The 23,598-nt window shown below is 39.2% G+C and overlaps 1 protein-coding gene across 1 annotated transcript in view; it reads left to right on the forward strand.

Moving 5' to 3' along the window:
- The window catches only part of rxfp1 (relaxin family peptide receptor 1), a 138,923-nt gene that overhangs the window by 86,934 nt on the left and 28,391 nt on the right, over nucleotides 1-23,598 (forward strand). Inside the window, exons 4-10 of the mRNA XM_036568772.1 lie at nucleotides 2,896-3,001; nucleotides 13,679-13,750; nucleotides 17,659-17,730; nucleotides 19,096-19,167; nucleotides 19,581-19,652; nucleotides 22,398-22,466; nucleotides 22,755-22,826. Coding sequence (XP_036424665.1) covers nucleotides 2,896-3,001; nucleotides 13,679-13,750; nucleotides 17,659-17,730; nucleotides 19,096-19,167; nucleotides 19,581-19,652; nucleotides 22,398-22,466; nucleotides 22,755-22,826 — 535 coding nt within the window. The remainder of the gene's footprint in view (nucleotides 1-2,895; nucleotides 3,002-13,678; nucleotides 13,751-17,658; nucleotides 17,731-19,095; nucleotides 19,168-19,580; nucleotides 19,653-22,397; nucleotides 22,467-22,754; nucleotides 22,827-23,598) is intronic.

A 23,598-nucleotide genomic window follows, 5' to 3' on the forward strand; every position in this document is an offset into this window, starting at 1 on the left:
TATGAATAGCTTATTAGCTTTTGATTCAAATCTCATTTCGGGTGGGACATGAATAGGTTTGTTAGTCTCATTTAGACATACTATTACAATGTAATTATGTTGTTACAAAGTTGTACTCTAATTGCATAGTTTTGTACCATTACCATTAAATAGATACATCATGTTAAATAGTTTATGAATAGCTTATTAGCTTTTGATTCAACTCTCATTCAAGGTGGAACATGAATAGGTATGTTACTGTCATTTAGCCATATTATTACAATGTACTTATGCTATAACACAGTTATTATATAATTATATACTTATGTACTATTACCAATAACTATATACACCATGTAAAATAGGTCATAAATAGCTTATTAGTTTTTGATTCAACTCTCATTTAGAGTCAAGCTTTCGAGCTGCTATCATGCTTAGTTTTTTGAGATTTAGTTTGGCTCTGATTTTTCCTCCTTTTCTATCAGCACCACCTTTAAACCTTTCATCCTTCCATTAGCTTTGAAAGTCTAGAGTTATACTGTTTCTGGTCATTTAGCCAAACTATTACAGTGTTAATAGGCAATTACATAGTTATCATATAACTACATAGTTATGTACCAAAATAAGTTCTTTAATACATGTTCTGTTGAATTATATGAGGGCGTTTGCATGCACAAGTAATATGACATGACTGGTTTAAAATAGTCTATGAATAGTTTATTAGTTTTTGATTCAACTCTCATTTAGGGTGAAGAACGAATGGATCTTTATGATATTCTTAAAATACGAGGTCCTGGACAGATATCAATTAGAAACTAATTTGCTGCTAATGCTTTTACACCGATTTCAGATGCTTGTTGTCTGTATTATAAGTGACATTAAAACTGACGTAAAAGCATTTATGACACTTTTTTCCTGTTTTGTTTTGCACATTAACATTAAAAATTCAAAAAAGTTGCATATATGGTCACCAAATAAGTGAACACAGTGCACAATTTTGAAGACATCATTCAACAAATGTCAAATCATCTATCGAACGATTGCTAAATATTAAACAGTGCTGCTAACCAGGAGAGAGGAGCCGCTTAGCAGGTATGATAACAGCTTTGCTCGCCATAGAACATGTTCTGCTCTGGCTAACTAAAGCTAGTGGTGAACATGGTTAGGGATGGTGATGACCAAGATGACAGGACAGCTGTGTCCCACCAAATGGAATTTTATTCTGTGAGGTGCAAAGGAGAACTTACTTGCACTTGAAGGCCTGTTTCTTTTGTACTTCATCTCAGCTGCAGCTCCAAAAGCAGTGCAAACTGACTTTGAGTTTCAGGTCCTGAATTGGGTTGGTTAAACTCCCTTTTCATTTCACTTCTCCAAAGTGGAAAGCATCTGGCACAAAGTCACAGTTTTCCCATATTAAGAGAAGCAGTGGATATTTTTTTGGACTTTAATAAGTTTGTTACTGTCTTTTAGCGATACTATTACAATGTAATTATGCAATTATGCTTAACTTACATTCTGTATTGGCGTCTACACGCCTGACTTTTTGCCATGTGTTTCATTAAACATCAAGAAATAATAAAAATGTGGAAAAACGTAAAGTGTATTTTCTTTCCACATGACAGAAAATGTACTTTGCATTTTTGCATAACTGTATTATTACTTGATGTTTTTTGAAACACATGGGAAAAGTCAGAAGTCCAATACAGAGTATAAAACAATCAGGCATAACTTTCTTACCACCTCCTTGTTTCTATGCTCATTGTCCATTTTACCAGCTCCACTTACTATATAGGTGCACTTTGTAGTTCTACAATTACAGACTGTAGTCCATCTGTTTCTCTGCATACTTTGTTAGCCCTCTTTTACCCTGTTCTTCAGTGGTCAGGACCCCCATGGACCCTCACAGAGCAGGTACTATTTGGGTGGTGGATCATTCTCAGCACTGCAGTAACAGTGGTGTGTTGGTGTGTGTTGTGCTGGTCTGAGTGGATCAGACACAGCAGTGCTGCTGGAGTTTTTAAACACCTTAGTGTCACTGCTGGACTGAGAATAGTCCACCAACCAAACACATCCAGCCAGCAGCTTTCTGTGGGCACTGATGAAGGACTAGAGGATGACCAACGCAAACTGTGCAGCAGCAGATGAGCTATCGTCTTTGACTTTACATCAAAAAGGTGGACTGAGAAGGTAGGAGTGTCTAATAGAGTGGACAGTGAGTGGACACAGTGTTTAAAACCTCCAGCAGCACTGCTGTGTCATGTCAGTGTTACTGCAGTGCTGAGAATGATGCACCACCCAAATAGTACCTGCTCTGTGAGGGTCCATGGGGGTCTTGACCACTGAAGAACAGAGTAAACGGGGGCTAACAAAGTATGCAGAGAAACCGATGGACTACAGTCTGTAACTGTAGAACTACAAAGTGCTCCTATATAGTAAGTGGAGCTGATGACATTGAGCGTAGTAACAAGGAGGTGGTCATAATGTTATGCCTGATCGGTGTACGTCAAACATAAATGTAATTGCATAGTTATTACATAGTTTGTTACATAATGATTTGCGTTTACTTTTGACCTGCATACTGTATTGGAGTCTGCACTTCTGACTTTCTTCATATGTTTCATGTGTTTCAGAAATGATAAAATATGGCAAAAATCAAAAGTATGTTTCCACCAAACAGGATTGCAGACACCAGAATAACTTTTCAAGTGCACACCACAAAAACATACCACGTCTTCTACTTACAAGCACAGATGTTTGGAATGAAAGTTTAGGATCAGTTTGTTTCAATAAGCTACAATTGAAAAATTATCAAAAGTTATACCACATTTTTGTTATCGGCAGCAAAAAGTGCAACTGCCAAGGGTGAAAACTTCCTCTGTATATAACATGAACTTTCTGTCTCTGTCTGTTCTCCAGTGCTTGGCTTCGTTCCAGCTGAGTGTCAGTGCAGGGATTTGGAGCTGGACTGTGACGGTGCTCACTTTAAAGACGTCCCCACGGTCTCCATTAATGTCACCATGATGTGAGTTCCACCGCAGCCTGCATGTGGCAGGAGGACGGAGGTTTGCTTGAAGTGTGTACAAGTCGTCAGTCTAGGACACACTCACTGCTTGGGTGTCGGAACACACGTTCAGATCACTGCATGAGAGATCAAGGCGTCCCCAGCTGCTTAATGGATGTTTACCAGGAGACATTTGTCTTGCTGTGAACACGGTAAACTGAATCTGTAGGGGTTTGATACACACTTTGAGTGAATTAATGTCAGCACTGTCAGAACCACACTGCTGCAGAACACTCTCTCCAGTACAACACTGATGCAAAGCCAGTACAGTGCAAAAATTAAAAGTCAGGTCAACTTGAAAGTTAAGTCAACTTAGTTTGGTCAAACCTTCTCCTTTTTAGTACGATAGCACAGCCTGTGATACTCCAGGAAGAGAAGGGATGCTTGAGACAGGAGTGAGCATTTCAGCCATTATCTTTATTTTCCTAACACAAAACACATAAACAAAACAGAAACCAAAATCCCAGATAGCTTCTAAGCTTGACCCTTCAATCTGAAAGATTTTTAGCTAGTGTGTCCTTCGTTCCTGCTGCTGCTCATCCGTCCTTTCTGCTCCAGCACTGTAATCTCGCATTTAGTTTTAACTCAAATAAATGAAGTCTGTTGTACACAAAACTCACAAAACAATTTTAAGTTTAGGGAACGTTTTTGATGATTGTGTACACTCAAATGGAATTTTTGAGTTAAATTAACTTATTGGTATTTAGTTTAGTCTGTTGCTATGGCAACTTTGAAACACTGCATTCAAAAAATGATGACATTTCTGTTCGTTTTAATCGTATCTTTCTCATTAAAGTTGCTAAACGAATGTGTGAAACTGAGTGAAGCTAAGTAAGCTGTGAAATACAGTTACATGTTTGTTTTGTTAACACGATCTTGTTAGATCAAACATATATTTCTTTCCCATTGGCTCCTGGCTCCATATATTTGTATACTGAGGGTTTATTTCTATTTGTTTTACTCACTGTCAGTGTGCTTTCATTCTACCCAGGGTGCCTTTCCTCAGGAGTATGTGTTTTTTTATATATATACGCTTTACTCAGCTGCCTGACATTGTGTTGTAGCCTAAGAGTGAAGGTTATCGTTCTCTTTGCTGATGAGTGGACGTTTGTGTTGGTCAGTGACCATGTTCACAGGAAAGGTTAATCCTTTGGTGTTTGGTGGTCAATATCACTTAATTAGAATTATTTAAAAAGTTGTTAGTTGTCTAATGAAACATACAGTTAAATTGCAGTTTCAAGACAATTTAATTTACGAGTTGCACAAACATGTGTTTATGTTAGCCTAACACAAAAATGATAGTTATTCTGACTCACGTTTTCATTACATATTACTTAATTTTTTTAAGGCAACTGGTTTCCTCAAATTCTTTAAGTAATTTCAACTTATCCAGGCTTACAGTGTGTTAAAGGTGCCCACACAACCAAAGCCGATTCATTGTCAACTGGATTGTAGAAATAAGGAGGTGGTCATAATGTTATGCCTGATCAGTGTATATATAATATTTATAGCTCTAAAAGTTTTTAAAGATCAAAATGATTCCATTCAAGTAATATACCTAAATCCATATTTTATCAAAATATGTATATTGCACAGTGAGGGTTCTCAGGAATCGGTGTAACCTTCTTATTTGCTCAGTGCCTTGTCAGATAGCTCAATATGATGGATAGTTATTGTGATCCAAATAACATTAATTTAGACATTTAGGTTAGCAGTAATGTTAGGTGCTAGTGGGTGGAGTGGCCTTGAAGGCATTAAATTTGTTCGCAATAATTACACTAGTGACAAAAGTCTGAATCTGTCGCTGCCCATAAGTGAGCTTTTTGGTCGGCAGCTGTGACAGAACAACTAAACAAACTGGAATGAGCCAGAAGCAAACAGAATACAAGCCAGCAAACAAGATGAGCTGTCTGACTGGAACAAAACGACATTCAGGTTAATCCAGCAAACACTGAAAAAGCCAAACCTGATGTTGTGACAGATTTATGGCTCTGTTCATAATGCAGAGAGCTTTTTCTTAGGTTTGCAGTTATATAGTGTAGCCCATCTGTTGCTCAATGTATCACTCCCTCTCTACCTCATTCATCAGGTAAAAGGAATAAACCACTGACTACTGACCAGATATTATTTGGGCACTGTTTTATTCTCAGCACTGCAATGAAACCAATATGAAAGTGATGACTTCTGAGTATTTTTTCCATGCAAAATATGTGCTCTTCATTTTATGGCCATTGGAGGTTGGATATTTTGGTTGGTGGACAAATCCTGACCCAGCAATGGTACTGAAGTGTTCAAAAACAAACCACTGCTGTGGCACCTGATATACGGTGGTGTGAAAAAGTGTTTGCCCCTTCCTGATTTCTTATTCTATTGCATGTTTGTCACATTTAAATGTTTCAGATCACCAAACAAATTTAAATAGTAGACAAAGATAACACAAGTAAACACAAAATGCAGTTTATAAATGAAGGTCTTTATTATTATTATTAAGGGAAAAAGAAATCCAAACCTACAGGGCCCTGTGTGAAAAAGTGATTGCCCCCTTAACCTAAAAACAGGTTGGGCCACCCTTAGCAGCAACAACTGCAATCAAGCATTTGCGATAACTGGCAATGAGTCTTTTACAGCACTGTGGAGGAATTTTGGCCACTCATCTTTGTAGAATTGTTGTAATTCAGCCACATTGGAGGGTTTCTGAGCATGAACCGCCTTTTTAAGGTCATGCCACAGCATCTCAATCGAATTCAGGTCAGGACTTTGATTAGGCCACTCCAAAGTCTTAATTTTGTTTTTCTTAAGCCATTCAGAGGTGGACTTGCTGGTGTGTTTTGGATCATTGTCCTGCTGCAGAACTCAAGTGCGCTTCAGCTTTTTGCCCAGTCTCTTTCTTATGGTGGAGTCATGAACCCTGACCTTAACTGAGGCAAGTGAGGCCTGCAGTTCTTTGGATGTTGTTGTGGGGTCTTTTGTGACCTCTTGGATGAGTCGTCGCTGCGCTCTTGGGGTAATTTTGATCGGCTGGCCACTCCTGGGAAGGTTCACCACTGTTCCATGTTTTTGCCATTTGTGGATAATGGCTCTCACTGTGGTTCGCTGGAGTCCCCAAAGCTTTAGAAATGGCTTTATAACCTTTTCCAGACTGATAGATCTCAATTACTTTGTTTCTCATTTGTTCCTGAATTTCTTTGGATCGCTGCATGATGTCTCGCTTTTGAGGATCTTTTGGTCTACTTCACTTTGTCAGGCAGGTCCTATTTAAGTGATTTCTTGATTGAGAACAGGTGTGGCAGTAATCAGGCCTGGGTGTGGCTAAGGAAATTGAACTCAGCTTTCCAAAGATGTGATAAACCACAGGGGGGTAATCACTTTTTCACACAGGGCCCTGTAGGTTTGGATTTCTTTTTCCCTTAATAATAAAGACCTTCATTTATAAACTGCATTTTGTGTTTACTTGTGTTATCTTTGTCGACTATTTAAATTTGTTTGGTGATCTGAAACATTTAAGTGTGACAAACATGCAAAAGAATAAGAAATCAGGAAGGGGGCAAACACTTTTTCACACCACTGTACTTGTACCATGCCATTACAGTGCTGGTGTTGCTTCTGTGCTAAGAGCACCTAAATACCACCTATAGTGGTCCTTTGGTAATGATGGGGGTTGATAAATTGTGTGGCAACAGATGGTCTTGTACACCAATATGGCAGGTGTTTCTGGTAAAGTAGGTGCACCTAATAAACAAATATAGAGCTGGCACCGGCATTTGTTTGCATCTGAATTTAACATACCACACATCAAAGTCTGAAAGACGTCTGCCATTTAGATCACAAGAATTCTTGACGAGGTATTTCACGCCTCTCCCACTTAATAACTCCATTTTTCGTTTAATTTGAAATGAAAGTGTCAACAAAGCTGTTTTCCGAGCAAGTGTTTTGCATCTGAAAATGAGACCTTGTTTACTTGCTGCTCTGGTTGGCTTTCAATTCCCAGTGTTCTTTGCTTTTTTTTTTCAGGCATAAAATTCTCAGAACTCACCGGAGAATTAAATAATGGCATTATACGTTATTATGATAATACTATTCTCCACACAAAACAGCCGTGCTTCTCCCACTCATTTGAGTGCCATCCTCTGTAAAAGCCTCCTGACTATGGCTTGCATTAATGTATACCACTGAAATGGATATTTACATAGGGCTGGTTTCTTAATCAAGGCCCCGTGTCTTCTATCACGGCCCGGTTTTATTTTCGCTTCTTTCATTAGTATGCTGTAGCCGGGCATGGAGCTAGTCATGGAGAGTTTGGAGAGTTTGGACAAGGTAGATGGAATGCATAGTCACTCTCTCGTTTTTAATGGAAACACTGTCTGCATGCTCTCTCTCTCAAGCCTCTGAAGAAATCTGAATCACACACAATTTGCTGTAAAACAACAGTCTGTTATTAAGTGTAATAAGTTTGGATAGCATGTCAGCAAGTAGAGCGTGGACTGCAGAACTGAAGAGGCGACCCAGGCCATTTTACAACAAAGACTTTTGCTAGCCTGTCAATGAATTATGAATTTTTATTGTATCCTTTCTGTTGCATGAAAAAAAGAGATACTTAATGAAGGCCTACTGCACCCACCCATGTGACACTTGATACAATAAAAACTAGAATGGAAGTGCAAGAAATAACCTCAACTATGGTAAGAAGTTGTGACAAATTGTGGTTAGTTTAAAGCTGCAGGAGAAGTAGCGGTTGTTGTTTTGAGGAAAGAAGAAGAAGAACAACAGCAAGAACAAGAAGGAGGAGAAGAAAGAAGAAGAAGAAGAAGAAGAAGAAGAAGAAGAAGAAGATGGAGGGAAGAAGGAAAAGTAGAGAGGGAGGGTGAAGATAACAAGGAGAGAAGAAGAAGAAGCATAAAGAGCAGAAGAAAAATAGAGGAGGAGAAGAAGATGGAGGGAAAGAGGAGAACTAGAGGAGTAGGATATACATAAGGAGAATAGAATAAGAAGAAGCATAAGGAGCAGGAGAAAAAAATGAGAAGGAGAAGAATATGAAGAAAAAGAAGAAGGACAAGAAGAAGGAGCAGGAGAAGGACAAGAAGAAGGAGAAGGGGAGCAGATGAATAAGAAGTAGTAGTAAGAGGAGAAGGAGTAGAAGATTAAGAAGGAGGAGGGGAGGAGGGAGAGTACATGAATAAGAAGGAGGGAGGAGAAGAAAAAGAAGAATACAAGTAGGAAGAAGAGGAGGACAAAGAGGAGGAGAGGAGAGAAAAAGAAGAAAAAGAAGAAAAGGTAGAAGCAGGAAGGAAGAGGAAATGATGAAAAAGAAGGAGGGGGAGCAGAAGAATAAGAAGAGTATGAGTAGGAGTAGAAGATTAAAAGGATGAGAAGGAGAAAGGGGAGTAGAAGAATAAAAAGGAGGGGTGGGAGGAGAAAAGAAAGAACAGAAGATGCAGGAGAAGGAGAAATTGGAAAAGGAAGGAGAGGAATAAGAGGAGGAGAGAAATGAGAAGAAGAAGAAGAAGAAGAAGAAGAAGAAGAAGAAGAAGAAGGAGAACAAGAAGAGGGAGAAGAAAAGGCAGGAAGGAGACAAGGTGAAGAAGATGGAGGAGGGCGAGCAGAAGAGTAAGAAGTAGAAGGAGGAGGAGAATGAGAAGGAAGGGAAGCATAAGAAGGAGAAGAAGGAGGACGGAAAAGAAAAGAAAAGAAGAAGAACTAGGCAGAAGAGGAAAAAGAAGAGGAAAATAAGGAGAAAGAGAGAAAGGAATAAGAAGAAGAAGATAGAAGAGGAGGAGGAGGAGGAAGAGGAGAATGGGGATAAGCAAGAAGAAGAGTAACTAGGTGGAGGAAAAAGAAGGCAAAGAATAAGGAGCAATAGAATAAGAAAGAGGAGCAGGAAAACAAAGGAGGAAAGTAGCAGAAGAAGTTTGACCTGTGTTGCTTTATGATCTATTGCTTTGATTTTATGCATATTTTGGATTCAACCATTCAGGCTGTTCTGTCTCTGCAATCTGTGACAAACCATTAGAGGATGCTGAGAGTGGATCAAATGCACTGTTGCATTTACAGAGTTCAGTGAGCGACTGCAATGAAACAAAACTACCATGAAGCGCCACAGGGACAAATACACCAATCAGGCATAACATTATGACCACCTCCTTGTTTCTACGCTCATTGTCCATTTTATCAGCTCCACTTACTATATAGGTGCACTTTGTAGTTCTACAGTTACAGACTGTAGTCCATCTGTTTCTCTGCATACTTTGTTAGCCCACTTTTACCCTGTTCTTCAGTGGTCAGGACCCCCATGGACCCTCATAGAGCAGGTACTATTTTGGTGATGGATCATTCTCAGCACTGCAGTCACACTGACGTGGTGGTGGTGTGTTAGTGTGTGTTGTGCTGGTCTGAGTGGATCAGACACAGCAGTGCTGCTGGAGTTTTTAAACACCTCAGTGTCACTGCTGGACTGAGAATAGTCCACCAACCAAAAATATCCAGCCAACAGCGTCCTGTGGGCAATGTCCTGTGACCACTGATGAAGGACTAGAGGATGACCAACACAAACTGTGCAGCAGCAGATGAGCTGTTGGCTCTGACTTTACATCTACAAGGTGGACTGACAAGGTAGGAGTGTCTAATAGAGTGGACAGTGAGTGGACACAGTGTTTAAAAACTCCAGCAGCACTGCTGTGTCTGATCCACTCACACCAGCACAACACACACTAACACACCACCACCACGTCAGTATTATTGCAGTGCTGAGAATGACCCACCCCCCAAATAGTACCTGCTCTGTGAGGGTCCATGGGGGTCCTGACCACTGAAGAACAGGGTAAAAGGGGGCTAACAAAGTATGCAGATAAACAGATGGACTACAGTCTGTAACTGTAGAACTACAAAGTGCACCTATATAGTAAGCGGAGCTGATAAAATGGACAATAAGTGTAGAAACAAGGAGGTGGTCATAATGTTATGCCTGATCGGTGTATATATCTGGTATAAAGTTTGAGTAAACATTGTGTATTGTGTTTTGGTTGGTGGTATGTGTGGGGGGAGAGGGGGTCTAATGTCAGGCCACATTTGTCAAAACTATTTTCCACAGTTTATGAAACAAAACACATCAGTTGCAGTGCAGCTATCCTTAAAGCCTCCCCTCATCTGTCACCTGTCAAATGAAGCGACTGTGTGTGAATAAACAGACTAGACAACACAATATCTGTGATATCTTACTCACTGTGGCCTTACACAGCCATTCAGGCAGACAGGTAACAATTACAGTGCACCATCATTTCCGAGGAACTGCAAGTATACTGTTTATATCTGCATAAAATCTGGTCCTTATTTAATAGTGTAGCAGCATGGCTTCAGCAGGTCATATCAATTTAGCATGGTGCGATTAACTTGAGTGCATGAATGGCTGCTCGCTTTAATGCACTCATGCAATAATTTGAGTCATTTGCAATTTCAATAGCGAGATTTTGACATTTCCATGAATGATTTATGCGTCACTCGTGCATTAAAGTGAACAAATCTGTTGCTGCTGTAGAACTTATGTAAAAGCTAGATGGTAATCAACTGTATGTTTATTCATGTATATTCAATAGTTATAGATCTTTATATAACAATTTCATTTTACAGACATCCCTTTCAGTTCCTGTTTCACCTGCACATACACTACCTCTCAAAACTGTGGAATTCCTTGTCATGCTTATCGATATTATACATTATATATACAGTTATTTAATATTTTATAAGCAGGAGGGAGAGAAGATGAAGGAGGAGGAGGAGAAAAAGAACAAGAAGGAGAGGAAGGAGGATGAGGAGTAAAAGGATAAGAATGAGAACAAGAAGGAGTAGAAGCATTAAAAACAGGGGAAAGAGGATAAGAAGAAGGAGTGGAAGAGGAAGGAGAAGGAGGTGTAGAAGAATAAAAAGAAGGAGGAGGAAGAGAAAGAAGAGGGTAGAAGGAAGAGAAGGAGAAGAAGAAGATTAAGCAGGAGGAAAAGATGGCAAAGGAAAAAGAAGGGGGGGAGGAGGTGGAAGAGGAGTAGAAGGATAGAGAAGAAATGAGAGAAGAAGGGAAATGAAAGTGCAAAAAAAGAAGAACTAGGCAGAGGAGGAAAAAGGCAAGGCAATAAAGGAGAAGGAGAGAAAGAAACTTTATAGACTTAAACACTGGGAAGTCTAGTGCACGATTTCTATTTACTTGCTGTAACGTATTACGTGTTATAACTTTTGCACAGGACACGTTTTATGGTTTATTTCCTCTTTGTAGAAAATCCAATAACTTTTATCATTTATAAAAATCAAGAACATGTACTTTGACCAGGGGCACCCAAACATTTGCATACCAGTGGATTATATTTAAGATGATATTTTATTTAATGTTGTCAAGTTATCTGCCTTGAGATTTGATCACCACTTTTCAAACACAAGACATTCTGGATATTTTTTTTATTACAGCCTAATTTCCAATGCTATACAGCTCTTTAGAATCATATTACAGTTAGCCATCATTCTGGACACATCTAGAATACACTATATGGCCTCCTGACCATCACACCTATATGAGCTTGTCGGACATCCCATTCCAAAACCATTGACATTATTATGCTGTTGGGTCCACTTTTGCTGCAATAACCAGGGATGTGCAAAGTGGGGGGGTGGCATTGAAAAATTCAAAAAATCATTTCGCTTCACGTCACTGTTCACTGTTCACATATACCGCTTAAAATTTCAGCACCTGAACTTAAAACAACTAAGTGTCCCTGGTTATGACAGCCTCCACTCTTCTAGGGAAGACTTCAGTCAAAAGAGCATTTGGGAAGCCAAGCACTAATGTTGGACAAAGAGGCTTGGCCCACAGGACATTCCACAGTCCGGTGGTGGTGTGCTTTACACTTCTCCAGCCGACACTTGGCATTGCGCATAGTGATCGTAGGCTTGTGTGAAGCTGCTCAGTTCATGAAACTCCTGACACAAAGGTCTTGTGCTGAAGTTGCTTCTAGAGGTAGTAACTCTAGTGAGTGATACAACAGAAATAGGTGATTCTTACACACAACACACTTCATCCCTCACAGGCCCCACTCTGTGAGTTTGCGTGCTCTGAAGCTTCATGCCTGAGCTGTTGTTGCTCCTAGATGCCTCCATTTCACAATAGCAGCACTTGCAGTTGACTGGGGCAGATCTAGCAGGGCAGAAATTTGGCTTGTGACAAAAGTGGCCTCAGTGCCATGTTTAAAGTCATTGAGCTCTTCAGTACGATCCATTCTTCATACGTCATATATTAATGATGTCCAACTGATTATTTGAAAGCTGTGAAGTTGCGTAGGACTCGTTTGAGATACAATCATTTGAAACATGTGCCTGTGACCTAATTGCTTTTTTTATTGTTGAAAATATTGATTCCAAACTTTTGAACGTACACCCTAAAAATAAATGGTTCTTCAAGGGTTCTTTAGTAGAAAAAAAAGGTTCTGTATAGAACAAGGCACACTCAAGAAACCTTTGCATGGTTAAAGGGTTCTTTGCATCATGAAATGGTTCTTCAATTTGGTGGAGAATGTGCTATAGATGCACCAACGTACTTGCACTTCCGATTGGGAATGTAATTGGATACAGGCATTTATTATTTACAGGATTATACACCTCGTGGCGGCACGGTGGCACAGTGGGTAGCGCTGTCGCCTCACAGCAAGAATGGCCTGGGTTCGATTCCCGGCTGGGCGCCCGGGGTCCTTTCTGTGTGGAGTTTGCATGTTGTCTGCGTGGGTTTCCTCCGGGTACTCCTGTTTCCTCCCACAATCCAAAAACATGCAGTCAGGCCAATTGGAAATGCTAAATTGCCCCTAGGTGTGAATGTGTATGTCTGTCTGCCCTGCGATGGACTGGCGACCTGTCCAGGGTGTATCCTGCCTTCTGCCCAATGACAGCTGGGATAGGCTCCAGCACCCCACCGCGACCCAGAAGGATAAGCGGTTTAGATGATGTATGTATGTATGTATACACCTCGTTTAATCGGATAGAAATTATGTTCCGAATGGCCTCAATCAGACTAGTCTATTCCGATTGAGGTGTATACATGAACGTATTCTATTCCAATTGAGCTGTTAGCCAGATTATTAACAGATTATTAGGCTGCATGTGAACATGGCTATTGTTATAGTAGCAGAACCCATTTTTGGTGCTATATAGAACCCTTTCCTAAAAGGTTTTATACAGAACCATCTACAGCACATTCTATATCAATCTGAAGAAGCATATTTCATGATGCGAAGTGTTTTTGAGCATTCATGGTTCTACACAGAACCATTTCCTTTACTAGAGAACTCTTGAAGAACCTTCTTTTTAAGGAGTATATATAACTCAAAAAGCATTTGAATGCATACATGGTTCTAGGCATGGTTAAATGTTTATTCTCTGTAAAGGGAAGCATGTTGGTTCAGCTACCATTGGTTCTGCCTTTATTACAAGTCATAGAACCTTTTTTGTGTGCAATACTTTTTGCTAAGAGTGTAGTATATCTGGAACCAAATCTGTCTCATATTATTCCAAACTCTTGCAGTGTATCAGCATGTGAACACATGCTTTACATGTACCTTTCTCTCTTTATCTCTCTCTCTCTCTCTCTCTCTCTGTCTGTCTCTCTCGCCCCAGGTCCTTGCAGAGGAACCGGCTGAGGAAGCTGAACGCTGACATGTTCATTAAGTACCAAAGTCTTCAGAAGCTGTAAGAGCCTGGCAGTCTTTGTCTTGCTCTGTGATGGATGTTCCTGTTCATATCTATTCTTGGATGCTGTCTCATTATTAGCCCAGTTTACATTTACCGAGGGTGGAAAGAGAAAATCCCTACATATACAAGAGTAGCCTACTCTACTGTTGTTATAACTCACTCAAATGCAAGTAAGAAGCATAAGAACATCACTCTGTTAAGAATAAATACAGTGTTTACTGAAAAACACATGTAATTACTTCATTTAGGGTAATTTAATAAATGCCAAATGGTCCAACACTCAAGATTTCGCTAGACTAACTAGCCTAAGATAACCTAGCAGTGCTATCACCCATTATTTTGAACATTTTCTCACATTACCTACCTAACAGGTACTCGTAAAAGAACATATTAGTAACGGTTTTAGGTTTAATACAGAGCTAACATTCCTGTTCGCAAGAAAATAAAAAGAAGTATATAAAATATCACAGTAAATATATTTTAGACTGTTTATTAGACCCAGATTAAGCCTAGTTTTGGACTAAATTAGTTGTAGTCTTAATCTGCATCTGGAAAACTATCCTGATGTGTCCAAGAGTAACCAGAAAGCCCCTCTAATTAGTGAATTCAACTAATTTAAAGTGCACTCATTGCTGATACTTATGTTCCTTTGCACACAGGTTGCAAAATATCCATAGAAAAGCGTTGACTAGTAGTTTGGGATGCTCTGCAGCAACTGCACATGTGCCTAAATTGACCAGACTAGAGGTGTTATAAAGCACCCCAGCATTCTCTGGAGTGATGGTGCTCCATCCCATACCTTTGGGATGTTTATTCTCTTTAAAGGGAAGCAGAACTGATCATCCAACATGAGTACCTGACCTCACTATTGCTCTTATGGTGGAATGCAATGAAATCTTCACAGCAATGTTCCAACATCTAGTGTAAAGCCTTCTCAGAAAATTAGAGGCCATTACTGCAACAAAAGGGAACAAATTCTCTATTAATACCCTTCATTTCAGAAGATTAGAAGGTGCCTACAAACTTTGGAACAGTGAAGGAGATACTTTCCTCGAAATAACCGTAATTTAAAGTAATATTGTTATGATTTTATTAAAGTCAAAAGCATTGTTGCAGGAAAAAAATGCATCTAAGTACTGTAAAAAGTTTCTTTCCATCACTGCCTGCTGATACCAAAAGGAGAAACCCTGAACATTCCCCACAGGAATCAAACAATATCTATGCTCATCTCCAGCTCTGAAAAGTGACAAACGGTCTCGGAGATATAAGAAACAAAACATGCTGGATGTTTCCCCAGTTTGCTTTTTTTCCACCTGAGAAGGAACTGAAGGAATGAGCTGCGTTTTCTTTTTTGGCTCGGCTGCCGCGTGTTTGAGTGTGTATTTCAGGCTGCTGCTTCTGTGTCTTTGTGGTTTTGTTGTCACATCTCATCTGAGTCCATGGTTGAGAGAGATGGAATTGGCCCTGCGTTTGCAGTCCCGTCTAAAGAGCGTCCTTGATCTAGTGACAGACGGAGGCTCTGTCGCAGATATAAAGCAAATCTACGAGTGGCGACGCAAAACACAGAGGGAATAGCAATGAGGAATCACTGCTAACACAACAGAGCCGCGAGCCAATTTGATTTGAGCGTGCTCGCAGGTTTTATTAGCAGCTAATCATAGCCATGCCAGTGGAGGATACTTAGATCAGGGCAAAGAGGAGAAGACAGCATTAACACTTAATTAAAGATCAGTCAAGTCTTAACACGTATTGAGAGGTCATTGAATATTTACCTGAAGTTAATTTTGCCATGTCATGTGTTTGGCTGTGCATGTGGAACACTGGAATTTTCCATCTGATATAGAAAGTCTCAGATCTGCTTTATAGTCAACGAATGCCCTCTCACTCAGCTGCTATGTTCCATTAAATTAGTGTTATTCATCAAATTTTACATCCTAAAAAGATTTTGGACCCATGGCACCTATTTGAAGTTTTACCTCATGCATTGATTTACTTTCGCTGTTAATGTTTGATCCTTCAAATATTGTACAACATGTTCAAGTGCAAATTAAAAATAAAACATTGCTGAGGAAGAATCACTTTGATTATACTCGCTCTCAGAATACATTCAGGCACTTTTATGTTCAAACACATTCACTTCTGAAGAACAGATTTCAGAACCGTAGACTTCAGAAACTGACCCCTATTCTTCACTCGCTTACAACTATACAGCTTGCATATTAGTTTCATAGAAGTTACCAAAAAGTTAAAGGTACTAGTGGGTACTAACAGTAAATAATAAGTCATTGATAACTAAAGGGAATTTACTTTAAAGTATTTCCACCAATTTTTAAAAAACTATTCTGCATAATTTTATAATTGAGATGTAAATAAAGGCATTCAGAGAGATTCTGGGGCCATAATACAGAAACTTCTTAAGTCTGAAATCTTATCTGTTGCACAATGACAACTTCAGTTAGGACTGAACTGAGGACAGAAGTTATTACAGTTCTTAAGTTCATAATCTTATCTAAACTTTAGATAATAAAACATTATAACAGAAACATCCTAACTAGACAAAATTTCCTAAATTCTGTCCTAACTTTAAGAGGTGTCTTGCTTCTGTTTTAACCATCTGTTTCTATTGTTTTATGTAGTGACAGGCAGGAAAGTTCATTATAACTGGCATAATGATGTTACATTTATCTACACTGAAAAACGGTGCTTTGACTTACGGATTTATTTTCTAACAGCATTTTAAAAACCCCAGATGCTGCAGACTCAATCTCCACCATCCCCTATTATTACCTTTGTGTGTTAATGTTGATGAGATCTCGTCAGATAAAATATTACAGTAATGATGGTGCATAATGAGGAGACAGGGCTGAACGTATGTCTGTTTATTAGGAGGTATAACGTTAGCGCACTCTGCTAAAGTGTTTGGGAAATGAAACTGAGACTGAATAGCTGTGATGCTCTCATAAACTGCACAAAGCGCTGACACAATATTCTTCACTCTCAGTTTATTGCGCTTTAGTTTTGTTTGACCTTTTTTTGTACATCAGTAATGGTAGCTAACGTTAGCTATCTGGCTAACTAGCTTGATTACTTTGATTATGTTTTTACATTTCATCTGTGTGCGTATGGTCGGTTGCAAGGTAACAGACATGACAGTTGATTGTCGACCTCAATCGAGTAAGTTAAGATTTCTTAACTTGAGATAAGATGCAGCAAGATAAGATTCCTAAGTTGAGGATTTGCTTCTGTAATATGAATGTGTGAAAAATCTTGTCTCGACCCATCAGAAGTTTCTGTAATATGGCCCCTATTGTCGAATTATGTGAAATTTGTGGTAGAGAAACTCAGCAGCATAGATTTCTTTACAGTGGTGGTAGTAAGAACAAGGGATCAACATGTCTAATATAGCCATAATGTAAATATAGCCATTTTTCTTACTATTCAAGATGACAAGTGTATCTACACAAGTTTGTCTATGCAATGTTTGCATGATAAAATAATGGTAAACCTGAAAAAAAGGTTTCATTATGCATTGCTTTACAATGCCTTGCATGTACCTCTCTGATATGAAGCAGTTAAAAAATATATTTTAGGCTAAAACCTTCTCAAATCTGTTGTCAAACAGGTTTCAGCGTATTCATAACCGTGTGTCAATAGCTTTCTGTGAGAGAACTTTTAGAGGCATTCAACTCTGAATGATATCTGGTTCCCATCACCGCCACTCTCAACAATTCTGACCACTCTGAATGACTTAACGTCTTAGTAATTTAATTATATAAAATCAGAGATTTCCTTTTGAGATTAATCACAGAATAACAAGCCAGTAGTTTAGGAGGTTAAACAAAGATAAACTTGCATTGATTACGATTTCTTCTAATGCTAAATCTCTCTCTGAACTCTTCTTTCAGATACCTGCAGCACAACCGAATCGAAGTGGTGGAGCCCCATGCATTCCGGGGCCTTTACAACCTGACACGCCTGTGAGCGCTCAGTTTTAAAATGATCATATTTTTCTTTTTTTCTCAGCTTGGCTGTTGTGTGATAATAGTGTCCAGATCAACATACCATTAAGGGTTGCAATGACATAACAGATCAATTTAGATTACACACACAGGGCCAAAGTGAAGTCCTCCATTTTTCTCCAAGCATATCTTTGGCGACAAAAAATTCTGTTTTCACTTCATCAGTGCACAGTTTCCAGAAGTCTCTGACTTATCCAGATGTTGTTTTGCATATATCGGACCCTGACTTTTGTGATGGGTTTGCAGATAAGTTTTTCTTTCTGATGACACAGATCGTGTTGTGTAATCAATGCCATACAGTACAATGGTTCACCACCACTCTTGTGTGAGCTAAACCTTCTTGCAAGTCCTTTGCGGTCATATGGGCGTTTTGCTTTGCCTTTCTGGACATAATATGAGTAGTTCTATCTGAGAGATTTCTTGGTCTTCCAGATCTTGCCTTGACGTCCACAATTTCCTTTCACTGAAATTTTAATGAAAATTCAGACAGTAGGAACTGCTTGAAGTTTGAGCTTGAAGTGCTTTGATATCTTTTTATAGCATTAGCTATAATTTTCAGATCTTCAGCCTCTTAGAGGACCTCATGGTTGTTGAGTGTTGGCACAAGATTTGATGAGTTGGAAAGTTTATTAAGCTCTGGAATTGTCATCGGCTCACAATGACATGACAATTCTTGACCTGCCTAATGAGTCAATTACCTTCTTAAATGGCCAGGGCCCACCGGCGGGCACAAAGTTTTATTACACACCTCTATTACCAAAGAATAGCTCAGCCAGTTTGCACTGAAGTCCATGTAGTTGCTGAATAATAAGCCTCAGTACATAATAAGTGTGGGATTTTAAGAGGTTAAAGCCTAAGGAGTTCCTAACAAGTGTTTACAATTGCTATTGTATTTTTTTCTACTTTTTCAAGTAGAAAAGAGGACCATGGTTCAGTTGTTTAGTGTGCACCCAAGTACAGGTAGAGCATTCACATTTGTCTTACCGAACCAAACTAAAGAACATGACTGATTGGTCTGCAACAACAAGGTAGATGTCAAGTCTCCCTAAGATTCAAGGCAAATTTATGTAAATTTGTTTTTTTGACCTGACCATTGCTTGAAGAGAATCCGATGCAGCTTTTGGCTTGATTGCTTTTCAGTATGTAAGCTCCTCTGGTGGCTCCGGCGCCTGGCTGTCTGCGCTTTGGCTGGTTTTGTGTTTGCTTGCTGCTTTCGGTCGACAATGATAACAATGACGCGGGCAGATGTGCATGTTCAGGGCTGAAGATAAAAGGCTGTGAGACTGTGCTGAGAGCATCGCTTCTTTCTTCTTCTTTTTCCAGGTATTTGAGTCATAATCGAATCTCCAGCCTAATGCCAGGAGTATTCCAGGACCTGCACAAGCTAGAATGGCTGTAAGCATTTCTTCCGGTTCTCTTTTCCATGCTTATAATGCAGATGGCCTCAGGTTTGCAGCATTCAAGTAAGCCACATCGAATCTTAAGCCATTTCTTTATTACCTGGGATGTAAAATCATTATCATGTAGCATTAGGTGACCAAAAGAGCACAGCCTTCATTAACACAGCTGTGACTCATTCTTCCACACCAGGTGTTTCATAAGTGTTTCAGTTCTTCAGTAAATGATTCAATTTGGCCTGGAGAGCAGTTCCATCACATGCCTGATTAAATGGTATTGAATTATAGGCCATAACCTTCATGCATCCATTAGCATCGGCCTGAACCAGTGCTGGACAAACACCTTGCTCACTGTTGGATTTCAATGTTTATTAATGAGCTCTTTGCATTTTTTCATTTCTTCATTTCAAGGATTCTGGAACACAACAAAATCCACCACATATCCTCTCTGACCTTCTCTGGCTTGCGCTCTCTCGTGCTGCTGTGAGTTACTGCCTTTAGTCCTGTTGCTATTTTGGCTCCTCTAGTCGTTTAGTAAAAACTCTTTCAAATGGAAATGCTGTTTTAAACGCTTGGCTGTGAATGTTAATGACTTCTCTTTTTAATGACTATAACAGCTTCCTATTTCAAGTAGCATACATGTCTGTGTTTTTGTACATTTTCAAGTGTTCTGAGTTCATAAGAAAACTAGAGAAAAAAAACAGGACCAACAAAATCTCCACATCATCTGAGCACAACAGCTGCTTTAGCTTTCCATTGTGTGAAAGCTTTATGATGAATAGAGTGATAGAAATGCTCCACAATTTGCTTGGAATTAGATCTCTTTACATTTATTTACATTAAAAGTAAAGCACACTTTTGCCTTCTTACACTATTAGAAATAAAGGTTCTGTTTTAAGGTACATTTTTCATTCATCAAGATACAAACAATGTAACTGTTCCTTTAAAGGTACAACAGAGGTTTTAAGGTCCAGTTGTGAACCTTAAATAAGTTTTTCCAGGTGAAAAGTATATTGATGTTTTAAAACAGAACAATAACATAAAAAGGTGATGAGACGGGGTGTGTGGAGTCAACACAACTTAGAGAATAATTAAAATGAATTATGGTACATTTATGTTCCCTGACTAAAGGTACTGAGATGGACAGTTGAGGGCACCACCCCAGTGACAAGAGTGCTACTGCCCCAGTGACAGCTTGCCACCTTTTTTTCTGAGAGTGGAAAGACACTGTTTAAAGATGATTTCCTATTTGGCAGATTGTTTTGAAAATTTTCCGTTCCACCTTAAATGGTGCCGCTGTACAACAGTACATTTCAGTCTGCCATTTATGTAGCTGTAGCTCTGTTGTTGGTGTTTCCTGCTGAGCTAGAACACGGGCGGATGTATGTAGATTTTGGGGGGCGTAAATATTAATGAGTCGAGACTGTTATTTAACAGTTTCGGAATTTGAAATTGGCCCATTTTAGTGCCCTCTTTTGTGAAAGCGGGATTTGCATTTGAAGGAGGAGACCGGTCAGTTCCATGTACCAAATTCTGTTTATTGATCACACATGACATAAATATAATAAGTACTATGTGTGGATGTCAGAGTATTTATTTAACCATTTCCAAACTCCCTTTGTGGAGATTTGTTGAGGTCACCTGGTTTGGCTAATCCAGTGGTCAGCAACATGCAGCTCTTTTACTATGCTGTTGTATTCACAGCAGAATTATACTTTAGGTAACAATAAAATAATCCTCCTTTAGTAAAATAAAGCTCTGCTGATCGTTCAAACACAGTTTTAACAATAAATGGTCTTAAATGCTGGAGTTAATGTAGAACTGCTAATTCACTCTTTAACCCTGAAGATTGGCGCACAGACAGCAATGCAGACAACAATCTGACCTAGCTAGTAGCTAACAAAAAGGCAGAGAGAAAGATTTAAGATGAACATTAAGATTTAAGACAATGACTTATTTGCATTTATAAGCACTCAGCTGGTCTCCTGATACATTTAATCTGCAATGAGAAACTGTCAAACACTAAAGCCCATTTCACACCGAACTCTCCTATAGTAATCAATGTAGCCCTTCACACCGGACGCAGCACTGCGGCGGTAACATGCTTGTGAAGTACAAAAATATGCTTTGGGTCTATTTCTGCCATGTGCTATGCATGGCATGCTAGCAGTTTCTATGCAGACACAGTAAAGAAATACAATGTCTATGTTATAATATACAATCTAGGCTAATAAACACATCAACAAACCTAGTTTTAACTCTTTGACAGGTTGACTGAATTGCCTTGAGTGGTTAATGTTGTGAACACACAGGCATCTCCTCCTCTTCATATAGAGCTACATCACCTGGTGAGAAAGCCAGCAACAGTCAAGACAGCTATCAAATTTTTATTGTTGATCTCTTTATGTTTATATGAGTAACACACAGACAATACAGACGTTTATATTACGTGAAAAAGCAACACAAACAGCAACCGCTCTTGCCTCGCGATGTGTGTGTCGCGTCTGGTGTGAAACCCAAAGCGCCACGGAGTGGTTCCGGATTAGCATGCGAGTCGCGTCGCGTTTGGTGTGAAATGGGCTTAAGAGGTTGTGAAGCTGAAGTCAGCTTCTCATTCGCCAGCTTCTTCCATTCTGCAGTTACATTCTGGCACCTCAGGCACCATTTAAGGTGGAATGGTAAAAATACAAACAAGAAGCTGTGAATGAGAAGCGACTTCAGCCTCGTAAAAAGTCAAACATTGAGAGATATTAGTACAAAAACTGTTCTATTTTGCGAAAAAGTTTCCTGCCAGAGATGCGAGAAAAGCAGCTATAGCTGAGCTAAAGCTTAAAGCAGAGCAAAGTAAGTCTGCATTTGTGTTTATATTTTTTAGCCTGTACTAGTACATTAGCGCATACTTAGTCACTTTTACAACCAATATGATAAAATGAACATAAAAAGTTTTGGCTCCCAAAGTGCTTTGATTTTTGTTGAAAGGACAAAATGGCTCTTCTTAACATTTGACACTTGTGACCTCTGGGCTAATCTGTCATTCATTAAGTTAAAAAAGGTGTGAATTTGGCAAATCCATGTGATGACTGGGGGTATCAATGTGCAGTTCTCAAAACCTCAAAACAATATAAATACATACATATATATATATATATATATACGCGTATACATAAAGTAGTACTCACACCCTGAACGGGTAAAAAAACAACAGTGTGTGTGTGTTTTGTATCGCAGGGTTCTGTTGAACAACGCACTAACGAAGCTTGATGATGTTTGTCTGGAGATGCCGCGATTAAACTGGCTGTAAGTTTGATGTGTGTAAATGACTCAGTGTTTGTACTGCAGGCTCTCAGTGTTTACTCTTCAGTCAGGAGGATTCAGTGGCTTTTATCACAACTGTCCTTTAAACACTGTGAGCCTGACTGACTGTGATCACTGGTACTTCACTGCATGTCTGCACTACTTTCTGAAAATGTGGAAAATATTACAAAAATAATAAAAAACATTGAGTTGGTGTGTCTGAATGTGTGGCTGATGCTGTACTGGTTTGATTCAGTGTGGTGTATTGCTGTGTTGTGTGTTTATTTGCAGAGACATGGAGGGGAATCAGATCGAGGTTGTGGAGAATATGACATTCTGGTCATGTAGCATGCTTACAGTGCTGTAAGTAGATTTCAGTAACCCCCATCAACCCCTGCACACGCACTGTCCATCCGCTCACACTCTGCTTTCAAATACCAGCACTGAGCATCTGGGCAGCTTCCTGACCGCCTTCCAAAACCCAGTGATGCTGCAAATGGAGTTGCAAACGTTTCACTGATGACTGTTTGTCTCTCTCCCCTTTCTCTCTCTCTCTCTCTTTTCTCTAATCCTCTATCTCGTTCTCACTTTTTCCTATTTCTCGCTCTCTCTTCTTTATTTCTCTCTCCTTATTTTCTCCATTCTCTCTCATTCTCTTTTCACAATTTCTCTCTCTCATTCTCTCGTTTCTCCATTTCTCTATTTCTTTCTGTCACATTTTCTCTTTTTTCTCAATTACTTTTTTCTTAATTTCTTTCTCTCTCTTTCTTTCTCACTCTTCTCTATTTCTCTCTCTCTCTTCAATTTTACTCTCTCTCTTTTCTCTATTTTTCTCTAATTTTTTCCCCATTTATCTCTCTTCATTTTTTCTCTCTCGTTTTCTCTATTTCTCTCTTATTTCCTCTTTTCTCCTTTTCATCCTCTCTTTTTTCCATTTCTTTCTCCCTCTCATTCTCTTTTCTCCTATTCCTCTCTCTCTCATTTCTCTCTTATCTCTCTATTTCTCTTCATTTCTCTTCTCCATTTCTCTGTCTATTCTCTATTTTTCTTTATCTGTTTTCCCCATCTCTGTCTCTGCTCTCCATTTCTCTTCATCTCTTTTCTCTATTTCTTTCTTTTTTCTATCTTTCATTCT

The sequence above is a fragment of the Colossoma macropomum genome, unplaced genomic scaffold, assembly GCF_904425465.1.
Source record: "Colossoma macropomum unplaced genomic scaffold, Colossoma_macropomum, whole genome shotgun sequence".
NCBI lineage: Eukaryota > Metazoa > Chordata > Actinopteri > Characiformes > Serrasalmidae > Colossoma > Colossoma macropomum.